Genomic DNA, 14,293 nt, shown 5'->3' with positions numbered 1-14,293 from the left:
CGCAATTTTTAAAATATAAACCAAATCACCTTATTCTCTTGCTTAAAACACACAAATGGCTTTTGAAGAGTTCAGAATAAAGTTTTAACTCCCTAGCATATTACGCACAGTCCCTTGACCTCATGAAGGCAGTAAACAGAATAATTCCAAGTTGTAATAAATGTTATAAAGGAAAAAAGCAAGGAACTGAGAGGGAGACCAACTTTAGATATGGGAGCCAGAGAAGGCTTCTCTGAGGAGTTATCATTTAAGCCAAAACCTAAAGAAAAAAATCTAGCTAACTTACCTGTAACTCCAACCTCAGATCTTGCCACGACACTTTTCACTTCATATTAAATGTGCCAGAATTAATCACCAAAGCTGCTTCAAGTCTCAATATCTTTACATATGCTACTCCCTTCTCCATTGATGCTCCCCCATTAATATTTACCTGTCCTTCAAAATTCAGCTTAAGCACCACTTGTTTCCATAAGCCAGTCTGACATTCTCTCGTTCTATTACCCTCTATTATCTCACATTTACAGAGTAATGGAATTTGTATTCATGTATCTGTCTCCTACATTAGATGACGGATTTCTTGATGCTAATGACCGGGGTCTTACTTTTACCTTCAGATTTTAATACAATGCCTAGATCTGAGCTAATGCTCTGTGTCATGTTGAATAAATAAATGAATCTGGATGTATCTACAAGTATTTCAAAAAAGAAATGCTCATAGATCATCAATAAATCTCTCCATTCTGTCCTCAAAAGCCTGTCCTCAAAATTGCATGGCATTCTGTCCTCAAAATTGCATGGCATCTAGAGGAACCCTGACAGTCAAGCCTACCTTTTGATAGCACTAATTTTCTGAACAAAGAAATGGTATGCCTCTAGAGATGGTGCATTTCCTACCACAAGAGCACAGGAGTTTCTAGACTAGGAAGGCAAACTCAGATAAAGATGTTATAAAAAGGACTCAAACACGAGAAGTATGGCTAGGTTACATAAGTGTTTCTTAAATTACAGTTGGAGGAATATTGATGCACTATAAGCAACTTGCAATTATGTCCTAATATTTGGAAAAATGATTTAGTTTTTTAGTAACCATTTTATTATGGAAATGTAGAAGAAAAGATGAAATCCTAGTATTATTTCTACTTTTCATGAAAAAGGATGGGAAGAAGACAATCTAATAATGTAACCTTCTTCTCTTTTCCATATTTATAACTGGCCTTGTGTGACAAGGTAACCAACATCAGCAAATCTTGTAAAAGCATCGTTTCTGCTAACACAAATAATTAGAGAAAGCTGCCTTTCTTCAAAAGTCAGAAATATATGAAATTATTTAATTTTCTGGAATCAACATATGAAACAAAATAATACCAGGCAGAACGTCCTAAATTGTGTTCCAAAAACAATAGTTCATTACATGTTAATACTCTCACAAAACAAGAATTGAAAACCTGTATCCACACAAATACTTGTACATGAATGTTCATAGAATATTCACAATAGCCAAAGGTGGAAACAATCCAAAAACCCATTTCTGATGAATGGATAAACAAAATGTGGCATTTGTATACAATGGAATATTATTCAGGTGTCATAGTCAGCTCAGGCTGCCACAACAAAATACTACAGACTGGGTGGCTTAAACAACAGAAATTTATTTTCTCATAGTTCTGGAGACTGGAAAGTCAAAGATCAAGGTGTCAGCAAGGTCACTGTCTGGTGAGGGCTCTCTCCTGGGTTGCAAACAGCCACCTTCTTGCTGTGTGTTCACGTGGCCTTTCCTTATAGGACAGAGGTTCTCTCTTCTCCTTCTTTTTTATAAGGCCAGATTAGGACCTCACCATTATGACCTCATTTAACCTTAATTACCACCTCAAAGCCCTGTTTCCAAATACAATTACGTTGGAGGTTAGGGCCTCAACATATGAATTTGGGAGGGGACATAATCCAGTCCATAACAACAGCCTTAAAAAGGAATGAGGTACTGATACACGTTACAACATGGATAAACCTTAAAAACATGACACTAAATGAAAGCCAGACACAGAAGACCACATATTGTATGATTTCATTTCTATGAAATATTTAGAATAGGCAAATACATAGAAACAGAAAGTGTATTAGTAGTTGCCAGAGGCTGGGGAAAGTGGGGAATGGGGAGTAACTCTTAATGGGCATGGGGTTTCCTTTTGGGATGATGAAATTAGACACTAGTTATGACTGTGCAACACTGTGAATGTACTTAGTGTCACTGAATTGTATACTTTAAAATGGTTAAGATGGTAAAATCTTACATGTATTTATCACCAAAAAATTTAAATATAGAGTTAGCATACAACTAGCAATTCCATTTCTAAATATATATACTGAAAAAATGAAAACATACATCCACACAAAAACTTTTACACAAATGTTCAGAACAGCATTATTCAGAATAATCAAAAGATGGAAACAATCCAAATATCCATCAACTGATGAATGGACAAACAAAATGTAATATATCCATATAATGCAATACTATTCAGCAATAAAAGGGAATGACGTACTAATACATGCCATAACATGAATTAACTTTGAAAAAAATATGCTAAGCCAAATAAGGCAGGCACAACAGGCCACATATTGTATTATTTCATTTATATAAAATAGGTACATCTAAAGAGAAAGAAAGTAGATTCATGGTTGTCAGTGGGGAGGAGGAGTGGGTAATGAATAGTGACTGCTAATGGGTATGGAGTTTCTTTGTAGAGTGATGAAAATGTTCAGAATTAGATAGTGATGGCAGCGCAATTTTGTGAATATAATAAAAACTACTGAACACTTAATACTTAGATTTTTAGTAAAATATTCTTTTTTTTTTTTTTTTGAGACGGAGTTTCGCTCTTGTTGCCCAGACTGGAGTGCAGTGGTGCAATCTCGGCTCACTGCAACCTCTGTCTCCCAGGTTCAAGCGATTCTCCTGCCTCAGCCTCCCAAGAAGCTGGGATTACAGGCATGCGCCACCACACCCAGCTAATTTTGTATTTTTAGTAGAGACGGGGTTTCGCCATGTTGGCCAAGCTGTTTTCGAACCCCTGACCACAGGTGATCCACTCGCCTCGGCCTCCCAAAGTGCTGGGATTACAGGCGCGAGCCACTGCACCTGGCCTTGAATACTTAGATTTTTTAAATAAAAAAAATTGACCCAACAGTAAGACAGAAGTATATACTTTAAAAGGATGAATTTTATGACATATAAATCCCAGCTACTTGGGAGGCTGAGGCAGGAGAATTGCTTGAACGCGGGAGGCGGTGGTTGAAGTGAGCTGAGATCACGCCACTGCACTCCAGCCTGGGCATCAGAGTGAGACCCTATCTCATAAAAAAAAAAAAAAAAAAAGAAGGCAAAGGAAGTTTAAGAGAGCTAGCCATACGGACATTTGGGGAATGAGTGTTCTTGACGCAGAGGAAAAAGCAAATGCAAAGTTCCTCATATGGATATCTATCTTCTCAGTTGAGGAAATTCAAGAAAACTATGCGGATGGAGCAGAGAGAAAGGGTGAGAAGTAAACAAATGAGGGCAAGGCAGAGAAATAGGGGAGTGTCACAGATCATGTAAGGCTCTACTAGCCACTGTAAGAACACTAGCTTTTACTCTGATGGATGGAAAGTCACTGAAACACTCTAAATACTAGTAATGTGATCTGACTCATTTTAACAGGATCATTCTGCTTACTATACTGAAAACACAATGAAGGGTGATGTAACTGAAAGTAAGATGAGTTGGTGCATGCTGCTTGAAAGCATTATCTTGACCAGCAGCATCAGCATCACTTGGGAGCTTATTAGAAATCCAATTTATCAGGACTTATCCTAGGCTTTCTGAATCAAAACACTCTGGAAATGAGACCCAAGACTCTGCATTTTAATATGAATCCCAAACAATTCATATACACATTAAAGTTTGAGAAACCCAGATCAAGAACACTCTCTCCTCAAATATTCACCTGGCTGGTTCACCTCTTTCCTTCAAGTATTTGCTCTAATGTCACTTTCTCATTGACACTTTAACTCCACCAATACCAACAGTAGCATCATTCCCTATGTCGTTCCTATTTCATTTTTCTCAAAGGATTTAAAACCACCTTACTTAACTTACTCTCTATATTTTATTTTCTTTTTTTTTTGAGATGGAGTTTCGCTCTTGTTGTCCAAGCTGGGGTGCAATGACGCAATCTCAGCTCACTGCAACCTCCGCCTCCCAGGTTCAAGCAATTCTCCTGCCTCAGCCTCCCGAGTAGCTGTTGCTACAGGCACACGCCACCATACCTGGCTAGTTTTTTGTATTTTTAGTAGAAACGGGATTTCACCATGTTAGCCAGGCTGGTCTTGAACTCCTGACCTCAGGTGATCTGCCTGCCTCGGCCTCCCAAAGTGCTGGGATTACAGGCGTGAGCCACCGTGCCCAGCCAACTTACTACATATTTTTCTTATTTATTGTGTTTGTTATCTGTTTCATCCCACTAGAAGATTAACTCCATAAGAGTGGAATTATCGGTTCCATCACTTCTATATTCCTAATGACTAGTTCAGTTCCTGGCATGTAGTGGACACCAAAAAACAAAATTTTATTGAATGAATGAATAAATGACAAAAAGAAAAATGATGTGCCAGGTGGGAGCTAAAGTTAGGCCTAATGGAGAAGACTGAGATCAATCAAATTTCTAAATAACCTATCAAGTCCAAATAGATAATGATCTAGCCATGTATGGTAGCTCATGCCTATAATCCCAGCACTTTGGGAGGCCGAGGCAGGCAGATGGCTTGAGGTCAGGAGTTCAAGACCAGCCTGGCTAACATGGTGAAATCCCATCTTTACTAAAAATACAAAAATTAGCTGGGTGTAGTGGTACACGCCTGCAGTCCCAGCTACTCAGGAGGCTGAAGGACAAGAATCACTTAAGCCCAGGAGGTAGAAGTTACAGTGAGCTGTGATTGCGCCACTGCACTCCAGCCTGGGTGACAGGGTGACTCTGTCTCAAAAAACAAAAAAAAAAGACAGCTGGACGCAGTGGCTCACGCCTGTAATCCCAGCACTTTGGGAGGCCAAGGTGGGTGGATCACAAGGTCAGGAGTTCGAGACCAGCCTGATGAACACGGTGTAACCCCATTTCTACTAAAAATACAAAAATTAGCCAGGTGTGGTGGCATGTGCCTGTAAATCCCAGCTACTCAGGAGGCTGAGGCAGGAGAATCACTTGAACCCGGGAGGTGGAGGTTGCAGTGAGCCAAGATCATACCACTGCACTCCAGCCAGGGCAAAAGAGCAAGACTCTGTCTCCAAAAAAAAAGATAATGATCTAGATATAAAGGTTTTACTGTATTTATTTCACTGAGAATCAATCTAATAAGAAATCATTAATTCAAACATTATTAATTTGGATGTTTTCATATGGGGAAAAAAAGAAGTGCTAAACAATTACATATAAACATGACTTCAAGGCTAATACTATACATATCATATTATACATGAATTTAAAGAGAATTCTTTAAAACATGAGAAGCACTTACTTATGAAAAATGACTGTATACTACAAATCATTTTTATTAATTTGTTAAACCAAGTTTCCCAAAAGAACCTCTACTTGGTCTACTAGCTTCCTTAAGCTAGCTTCCTGAAACTAGTTCAACTCATTCTCCATGTTAACAAGTAAAAACTGCATTTAATTGGAGTAATATAATAAGTGATAGTCATTGCCATTGCATGCCCACATGTCCGGTACTACATGAAACCCTCTACTGGATTATTTCACTTAATCTTCATAACATAGGCAGCAGCATCTCCACTTTTTTAAAAATGAGAAAACATATTTTTCAGCGATAAGCAGTTTATTGAAGGTTACAAAGTAAGTAAAGAAGCTGGAATTCAAAACCCATGCAATTTCACTCCAGAGCCCATATTCTTAACTATCTCTCTATGTCATCTCAATTATTTTGTTGACTTTAAAAGAAAATAATCTTTGGCCAGGGCAGTGGCTCATGCCTGTAATCCCAGCACTTTGGGAGGCTGAGGCAGGCGGATCACCTGAGGTCAGGAGTCTGAGATCAGCCTGGCCAACATGGCGAAACCCCATCTCCACTAAAAATACAAAAATTAGCTGGGTGTGGTGGCAGGCGCCTGCAGTCCCAGCTACTTGGGAGGCTGAGGTAGGAGAATCGCTTGAACTCAGAGGCAGAGGTTGCAGTGAGCCGAGATCACACCACTGCACTCCACCCTGGACAACAGAGTGAAACTCTGTCTCAAAAAATAAATAATCTTTAAATCATGTTTTTCACCAATTCAAATAACAAGACCCTTAACTAAGTGATCTTTTTTTTTTTTTTGAGACAGACTCTCGCTCTGTCATCCAGGCTGGAGTGCAGTGGCGCGATCTTGGCTCACTGCAACCTCCATCTCCTTGGTTCAGGCAATTCTCCTGCCTCAGCCTCCCGAGTAGCTGAGATTACAGGCATGTGCCACCACACCCGGCTGATTTTTCTATTTTTATTAGAGATGGGATTTCACCATGTTGGCCAGGCTGGTCTCGACCTCCTGACCTCAGGTGATCCATGCACCTCGGCGTCCCAAAGTGCTGGGATTACAGGCATGAGCCACCGTGCCTGGCCAATTAAGTGACCTTAAACACCACTATTTACTGGCCCGGTGTAGTGGCTCATGCCTGTAATCCCAGCACTTTGGGAGGTCAAGGTGGGGGTATCACTTGAGGCCAAGAGTTCAAGACCAGCTTAGGCAACATAGTGAAACCCAGTCTCTACTAAAAATATAGAATTAGCCAGGCATGGTGGCGCACACCTGTAGTCCCAGCTGATGCAGGAGAATTGCTTGAACGTGGGAGGCAGAAGTTGCAGTGGAGCCAAGTTCACACCACTGCACTCCAGCCGGGGTGACAGAGCAAAACCCTGTCTCAAAAACAAAACCAAACCAAAACAACAAAAAAAAAACCACCACTATTTCCTGAATCATTCAAGTACCATGATGTTTACATTTTTCCCATATCTAAACATTACCAGTATTATCACTTATTTGATTCTGTCTCTAAACTGACTTAGTTTTTAAATTTGGCCTTGTCCTCAGCCTTAATATACAATTATGAGACTGAGACACATAAAGTCAACTCTATTAAAATTCTTCTAAGTCTGTCGATATACCATCATCTGTGTACCACAAGAAATAAAAACAAGCTATTTCTGAATTCTTTACCAGTGTTTCTCAAAGTGTGGCAAATAATGATTCAGAAATAGGTTCTTTTTATTTCTACATCAAGATAACGCTGTATTTTTCCAGCCATGAAAACACTAGGAAAAAAAGATTATAAAATAAATTATTTAATTTAAACAAAATCAGGATTAAAGTTACTCAAAAGACATAGACAATATTTCTAAACAATTAAAACTAAAATCAGGATCCCACAACAAAATGAATTTTACAACAGTTCTCAAAGTAAACTCTAAGTGTCCTAACCAATCCCTGCTTCCAGTCCTGTTCCTATCAAAGAATTTCCTGCATTACACTCAAAAGGATTTTTTTAAAAATCTGATCACAGCATTACTTTACTTAAAACTCTTCCAAAGGCCAGGCACAGTGGCTCACGCTTGTAATCCCAGCACTTTGGGAGGCCGAGGCAGGCGGATCACGAGGTCAGGAGATTGAGACCACGGTGAAACCCCGTCTCTACTAAAAATACAGAAAATTAGCCAGGTGTGGTGGCAGGCGCCTGTACTCCCAGCTACTCGGAGAGGCTGAGGCAGGAGAATGGCGTGAACCCGGGAGGCAGAGCTCGCAGTGAGCCGAGATCGTGCCACTGCACTCCAGCGTGGGTGACAGAGCGAGACTCCATCTCAAAAAAAAAAAAAAAAAAACTCTTCCATGCCTGTAATCCCAGCATTTTGGGAGGCCGAGGCAGGCAGATCAAAAGGTCAGGAGTTCAAGAACAGCCTGGCCAATATGGTGAAATCCCGTCTCTACTAAAAATAAAAAAGTAAGCCAGGTATGGTGGCACGTGCCTATAGTCCCAGCTACTCAGGAGGCTGAGACAGAATTGCTTGAACCTGGGAGGCGGAGGTTGCAGTGAGTGGAGATCGCACCACTGCACTCCAGCCTGGGCAACACAGCAAGACTCTGTCTCAGAAAACAAAAAACAAAAAAAAATTCTTCAATGGCTTCTGAAAATACTCAGGATAAAGTCCAAACTTTCTGGCATGGCTTAGAAGCCCCTGATATTCCTGTGTTCCCTTTCAGCTGCATCTTTTGCCGTTCTCAACCTCAACTTTCTGCTCCAGCCGTACTAAGTCTCAGTAATACTCAGTCTCACAATTTATATCACCTATTTTGTCTGCCCAAAGTCTAAATCTCACTATTTAATCATGTGCTCTCAACTTCAATTAAGTTTTTGGCACTGAAAATCATTGTTTATCTGTACCACCCTCCTATCAGACTGGAAGCTTCCTTGAAGTTTAGGGCTATGGGTTTTTTTGTTTGTTTGTTTTGGTTTTCCATTGTAAACAAATGCTTGATATATATATAAGAAGAACTCAATACATACATATTTGGTGAATGAATGAGCAACACATTATCAAGACCATTTAAACAAGAGTGTGTATGTGTATGAGCATGTGTGTACCAACTAAAGAAGATACTAAATTTTTATTTGCACAGTCTTTGTACCTACCATAATAAATGAAAAGGCTTTCTTTTTTTAGCTTCACCAAGGATCAATCTAGTAAGAAATCATTAATGCAAGTATTATTAATGTGGATGTTTTCATATGGGAACAAAAGTGCTAAACAATTATGTATAAACATGACTTTTTGTAATTAAAATGGTTAAACCGGGGATAATCTAAAGAACATTAATATACAAAAATCCCTCCAAAAAATGACTTACTTAAATCGTCCGATACGTCTTCAATTCCTGAAGCACTATCATCAGAATCACCAGTATTATCTGTACATGTCTGTTGCTTCTGAGATCGTGGTGAGTTTTGCAGAGCACATTTTTCTCCCTCTACAGCTTCAATATTCACTTTGTCCACAGAAGTAAAGGAGCTTGGAATTTTTTTTCCAATCTGTTGTAATTCTGTCTTCTGTCTCATGTCTTTCAACAGTAAACTGGGTCCCTTTTCTGCTTCTGCTGGTGAACTTGGTACTTTTTCTGACTTCATCTGATAACTGGATGCTTTTTCTGCTTTCACTGAATTAGGTGACTTTGGTGATTTTTCTGCTTTTGCCTGTAAACTGGTTGCCTTTTCTAATTTTGCCTGTGAAATGGTTGCCTTTTCGGCTTTCACCGGTGAATTAGGAAATTTTTTTGCTTTGCAATGACTTTGATCTCGAAGGACTAACCCCAAATCTTTAGGACCTGGAAGGTTGGCAGCATTTACTTTACATGATTTAACTTCTGTTTTTTCTATACAAATATCATTTTGCTTATTTTTTTTACTACTATTCCTATTTGGAGAGCTGTTCTCAATTTCTTTTACGGATTTATCGTTTCTAGCTTTCAATGTTTGATTACCTATAACTTGAACTGCTTTGCTTTCTTCACAAATAACATTCTTCTTTGGTTCATGATTTTCACTTTTTAAGGTTTTAGACTCTTCCATTATTTGAAAATCTGTTTCTTTCCAATTGTGATATTATAAAATGGCAGATCTCCAGTAGTTTAAATTGCTTCAAATCCAGTTTAGGCAAGCAAACTATTGGGTTAAAAAAAAGAGAAAAATCTGTTATTTAAAATGCAAAAACAATTTTTTATGGTTAGACATTAAAAAACAATTTTTTTAACTTGTTCTAAAAACTGAAGAAATTGTTAAAAAAAAAAAAAAAAGACAAAACTCAGAAAACTATATGAGAAGGCGTTACAGTGCACTAGGTAAATAGCCAAATGCTCATCAAGGGAATTCTAATGTAATTGTGGTAAAACAGCACCAAAATAAAGAATTTTAGAAGTAAAGGTTGTCTCATATTTCTTTAAGAATTTCAATAGAAAACTAAAACTTGCAATTGAATGTATCACAATTAACATGAAAGGAAACAGAATAAAGAAAACACAAGAATTCCAATCTTGGCTGGGTGTGGTGGCTCATGCCTGTAATCCTAGCACTTTGGGAGGTCAAGGTGGGTGGATCACCTGAGGTCAGGAGTTCGAGACCAGCCTGACCAATATGATAAAATCCCGCCTCTACTAAAAATACAAAAATTAGCCAGGCATGGTGGCGTGCGCCTGTAATCCCCAGTTACTCAGGGACTGAGACAGGAGAATCACTTGAACCCGGGAGGCAGAGGTGGCAGTGAGCCAAGATCATGCCATTGTACTCCAGCCTGGGCAACAAGAAGGAACGAAACTCCATCTCAAAGATGGAGAATCCCAATCTTTATGTGCTATAAATGAATCCGTTTATGGAATCCTAAATGGTAAAATCTTGCCCACGAGACTTTACCACCAACTAGCATCTATTTGTACCTCTAGCCTACCTCGAACTTACCTCAAACTTGACTCTCTAAATATGGGAAAACAATAGACTTTCTTCACCTTGAAGTAAAAACGGGTTCAAATGAATTCGCTGAAGTATACTTTAAAAACCAACAGGGGCCGGGTGCAATGGCTCATGCCTGTAATCCCAACACTTTGGGAGGCCAAGGCGGGCGGATCACGAGGTCAGGAGTTCAAGACCAGCCTGACCAACATAGTGAAACCCTGTCTCTACTAAAAACACAAAAATCAGCTGGGCATGGTGGCACATGCCTGTAATCCCAGCTACTCGGGAGGCTGAGGCAGGAGAATTGCTTGAACCGGGACCCAGGAGGTGGAGGTTGCAGTGAGCCAAGATCACACCACTGCACTCCAGCCTGGGCCACAGAGTAAGACTCTGTCTCAAAAACAACAACAACAAAAAGGAACTTAAGAGTTAAAAAAAAAAAAAAAGTAATAGTAATAATCTCTATGACACTATAATAGTGAATATCTGTCATTACACATTTGTATAATGATACAAAATGCACATTACCAAGAATGAACCCTAAAGTAAACTATAGACACTGGGTGATAAGGTATCAATGCAGGCCAATGTAGGTTCATCCACTGTAATAAACATGCTACTCTGGTGCCAGATGTTGAAAGTGGGGGAGGCTATGCATGTGTGGATGCAGGGTATATATGGCAACTTTGCACTTTCTGCTCAATTTTGCTGTGAACCTAAAAGTGTTCTAAAAAATAATGTCAGCCAGGCATGGTGGCTCACGCCTGTAATCCCAGCACTTTGGGAGGCCGAGGTGGGCAGATCACAAGGTCAGGAGTTCAAGACCAGCCTGGCCAACATGATGAAACCCCGTCTCTACTAAAAATACAAAAATTAGCCGGGTATGGTGGTGGGCGCCTGTAAAATCCTACCTATTTAAGAGGCTGAGGCGGGAGAATTGCTTGAACCCGGGAAGCGGAAGTTGCAGTGAACTGAGATCGCGCCACAGCACTCCAGCCTGCGTGACAGAGCAAGACTCCATCTCGAAAAAATAATAATAATAATAATAATAATAATGTCAAGGCCAGGCACATGGCTCACACCTGTAATCCCAACATTTTGGGAGGCCGAGGCTGGCGGATTGAGTCCAGGAGTTCAAGACCAGCCTGGACAACATGGTGAAACCCCATCTTTACAAAGAAAACAAAAATTAGCCGGCCACTGTGGCATGCGCCTGTAGTCCCAGCTACTTAGGAGGCTGAGGTGGGATGATCGCTTGAGACCAGGAGGCAGAGGTTGCGGTGAGCCAAGATTGCATCCCTGCATTCCAGTCTGGGCAACAGAGTGAGACCCTGTCTCAAAAAAAAAAAAAAAAAAAAGTGATTTTATTAAAAAATCAGGATGTTTTTTACTATTCACTTTGCCCTATACACCTTAAATTCAGATCCGTTTCTAAACAAACATTAATAATATGAATAAAAATTAGAGTCCTTCTGCCAGCAAAAGCAAACTGCATAGAATTAAAATGTACCATCTTTGATTTTACTTGGTTGATTTACTAAATTACAAATTTAGGTAAACATCTCTATCATATAACTTTACATCATATAAACAAAAAAATCCTACCTAAAATAAAGAGTTCACTCTTTAATAATCACTCACTGCAGCCTGGAACTCCTGGGCTCAAATGATCCTCCTGCCTCAGCCTCCCAAGCAGCTAAGAACACAGGCGCACACCACCACACCTGGCTAATTTTTTTTGGTTGTAGAGACAAAGTCTCACTATGTTGCCCAGGCTTGTCTCAAACTCATGGCCTCAAGTGACCCTCCCACCTCAGTCTCCCAAAGCACTGGGATTACAGGAATGAGCCACCACACTTGGCCAATAATTCTTCTTTATAGTGCAGTCCTCTACATTCTCTGCCTTGCTTTTCCAGAGTAATACTGTCTTTTACTTTAAAAATGTATTAGGTTCTTCTTTCTAAATTATTATAATGAAAATTAAAGTCAAAACCACACTAGATATGGTGTCAGTTGGAGTCTAGCAAAGTATTTTTTAAAATTTTTTAATTAAAAAAAATTTTAAACCACACTACATTTTCACCATTAATATTTTGACTAACATTTTCCAGTAAAAGCTATAGAAACTTACAACTGCAAAAGAATGCTTTTGCTCCTAATTTTATACATATGAATTTGTTTAATTAATACATTTTGCTTTTATTATTCTTGATAAGGTGTTTTACATAACTGTCAGAAAAGTTGTCAAAACATATGACTATTTCTAAATTCTTGTGAGAACTGCTGCAGGTTCCTCATTTTAAAAACTAAAATGAGCTCTGTTTCAAAAATTAAAATGAGTTATATTTCTGAAAGATTAGTTTTACCTTGTCTAGTAACCAAAATATCTTTAAATTTTTAATGCTAGTCTGCTATAACGATTCTTTAATAATTTTGTAGATGTCATCTGACAAAAGCCATAAAACAACAAAGATTTGAAATAACAATGCTGATTCACAATTTTGCTTGTAAAACATTTTAGACAATTTATTCATCCACTTAAAAAATACTCCATAAATCAAGTTTGTATACATAAACAAAAGCTACAAAGATTAAAACAAGAAAAAAATCAATGTACCTAATATAGATCAATGTACCTGGAGAGTCCCAGGCTCAGAAAATTTACAGGTTTTCATTTTGAGTAATCTTTTTCTTCTTCTTCTTTCTTGAGACATGGTCTTGCTCTGTCGTTCAGGTTGGGGGGTAAAGTGGCACAATTACGGTTCACTGCAGCCTTGACCTCCCTAGGCTCAAGCAATCCTCCCATCTCAGCCACCCAACTAGCTGGGACTACAGGTGTGTGCCACCATGCCAAGCCAATTCTTGTATTTTTTGTAGAGACAGGATTTCGCTATCTCACCCAGGCTGGTTTCGAAGCCCTGAGCTTAAGCGATCCTCCTGCCTCGGCTTCCCAAACTGCTAGGACTACAGGCATGAGCCACTGCGTCAGCCACTTTGAGTAATTTTTCATATAACTAAAAATACATTTAAATTACTAATAGGAGGTTGCAGTGAGCCGAGACCACGCCATTGCACTCCAGCCTGGGTGACAGAGTGAGATGCCATCTCAAAAAAAAAAAAAAAAAAATTGCTAATAGGAATATGTGTTATGAAAAAGACTGTATTTTCTCATCTTCCTCACCTTTATTTTTTACTTTTTAAGGGTACACAGTAGGTGTATATATTTATGGGGTACAAGAGATGTTCCAGTACAGGCATGCAACGTAAAACAAGCGCATCATAGAGAATGGGGTATCCATCCCCTCAAGCATTTATCCTTTGAGTTACAAACAATCCAATTACACTCTTTATTTGTAAAAGTACAATTAAGTTATAATTAACGATAATCGCCCCCACATCTTTTCTTGTAAGAGTAGCCAATGTCTTATTGCCTCAAAAATTTTATCACAAAATTGCTATTTTCAATTTTTTCTTTGAAGCTATCAAGAGTACAAAATTTTCCCCAAAAAGCTGTAATTCCTAGAAATGAAGTTCTCTCTGAGGAGAGAGTATTTTGAAGATAAGGCTCAGCTGGGAACAGTGACTCACACCTGTAATCTCAGCTGCATAGGAGGCTGAGGTAGGCTGATTGCTTGAGCTCGCAAGTTCGAGGCCAGCCTGGGCAACATGGTAAAACCCTGTCTCTACAGAAAATACATAAATTAGCCAGGTGTGGTGGTATGCGCCTGTAGTTTCAGCTACTTGGAAGGCTGAGGTAGGAGGATGGCTTGAGCCCAGGAGGG

At 39.2% G+C, this 14,293-nt stretch overlaps 1 protein-coding gene across 50 annotated transcripts in view; it reads right to left on the bottom strand.

Moving 5' to 3' along the window:
- The window catches only part of TUT4 (terminal uridylyl transferase 4), a 129,988-nt gene that overhangs the window by 93,308 nt on the left and 22,387 nt on the right, over positions 1–14,293 (bottom strand). For all 50 annotated transcript variants that reach the window (XM_054667004.2, XM_063817524.1, XM_016918374.3 and 47 more), the window contains one exon: positions 8,918–9,728. In XM_054667004.2, the coding sequence (XP_054522979.1) occupies positions 8,918–9,635 (718 nt within the window). In that variant the 5' untranslated portion in view covers positions 9,636–9,728. The remainder of the gene's footprint in view (positions 1–8,917; positions 9,729–14,293) is intronic.

The sequence above is a fragment of the Pan troglodytes genome, chromosome 1 (assembly GCF_028858775.2).
Source record: "Pan troglodytes isolate AG18354 chromosome 1, NHGRI_mPanTro3-v2.0_pri, whole genome shotgun sequence".
NCBI classification, from domain to species: Eukaryota; Metazoa; Chordata; class Mammalia; order Primates; family Hominidae; genus Pan; species Pan troglodytes.
The sequence above is the reverse complement of the archived record's forward strand: the minus strand, read 5'-3'. Positions and strand labels throughout refer to the sequence as shown.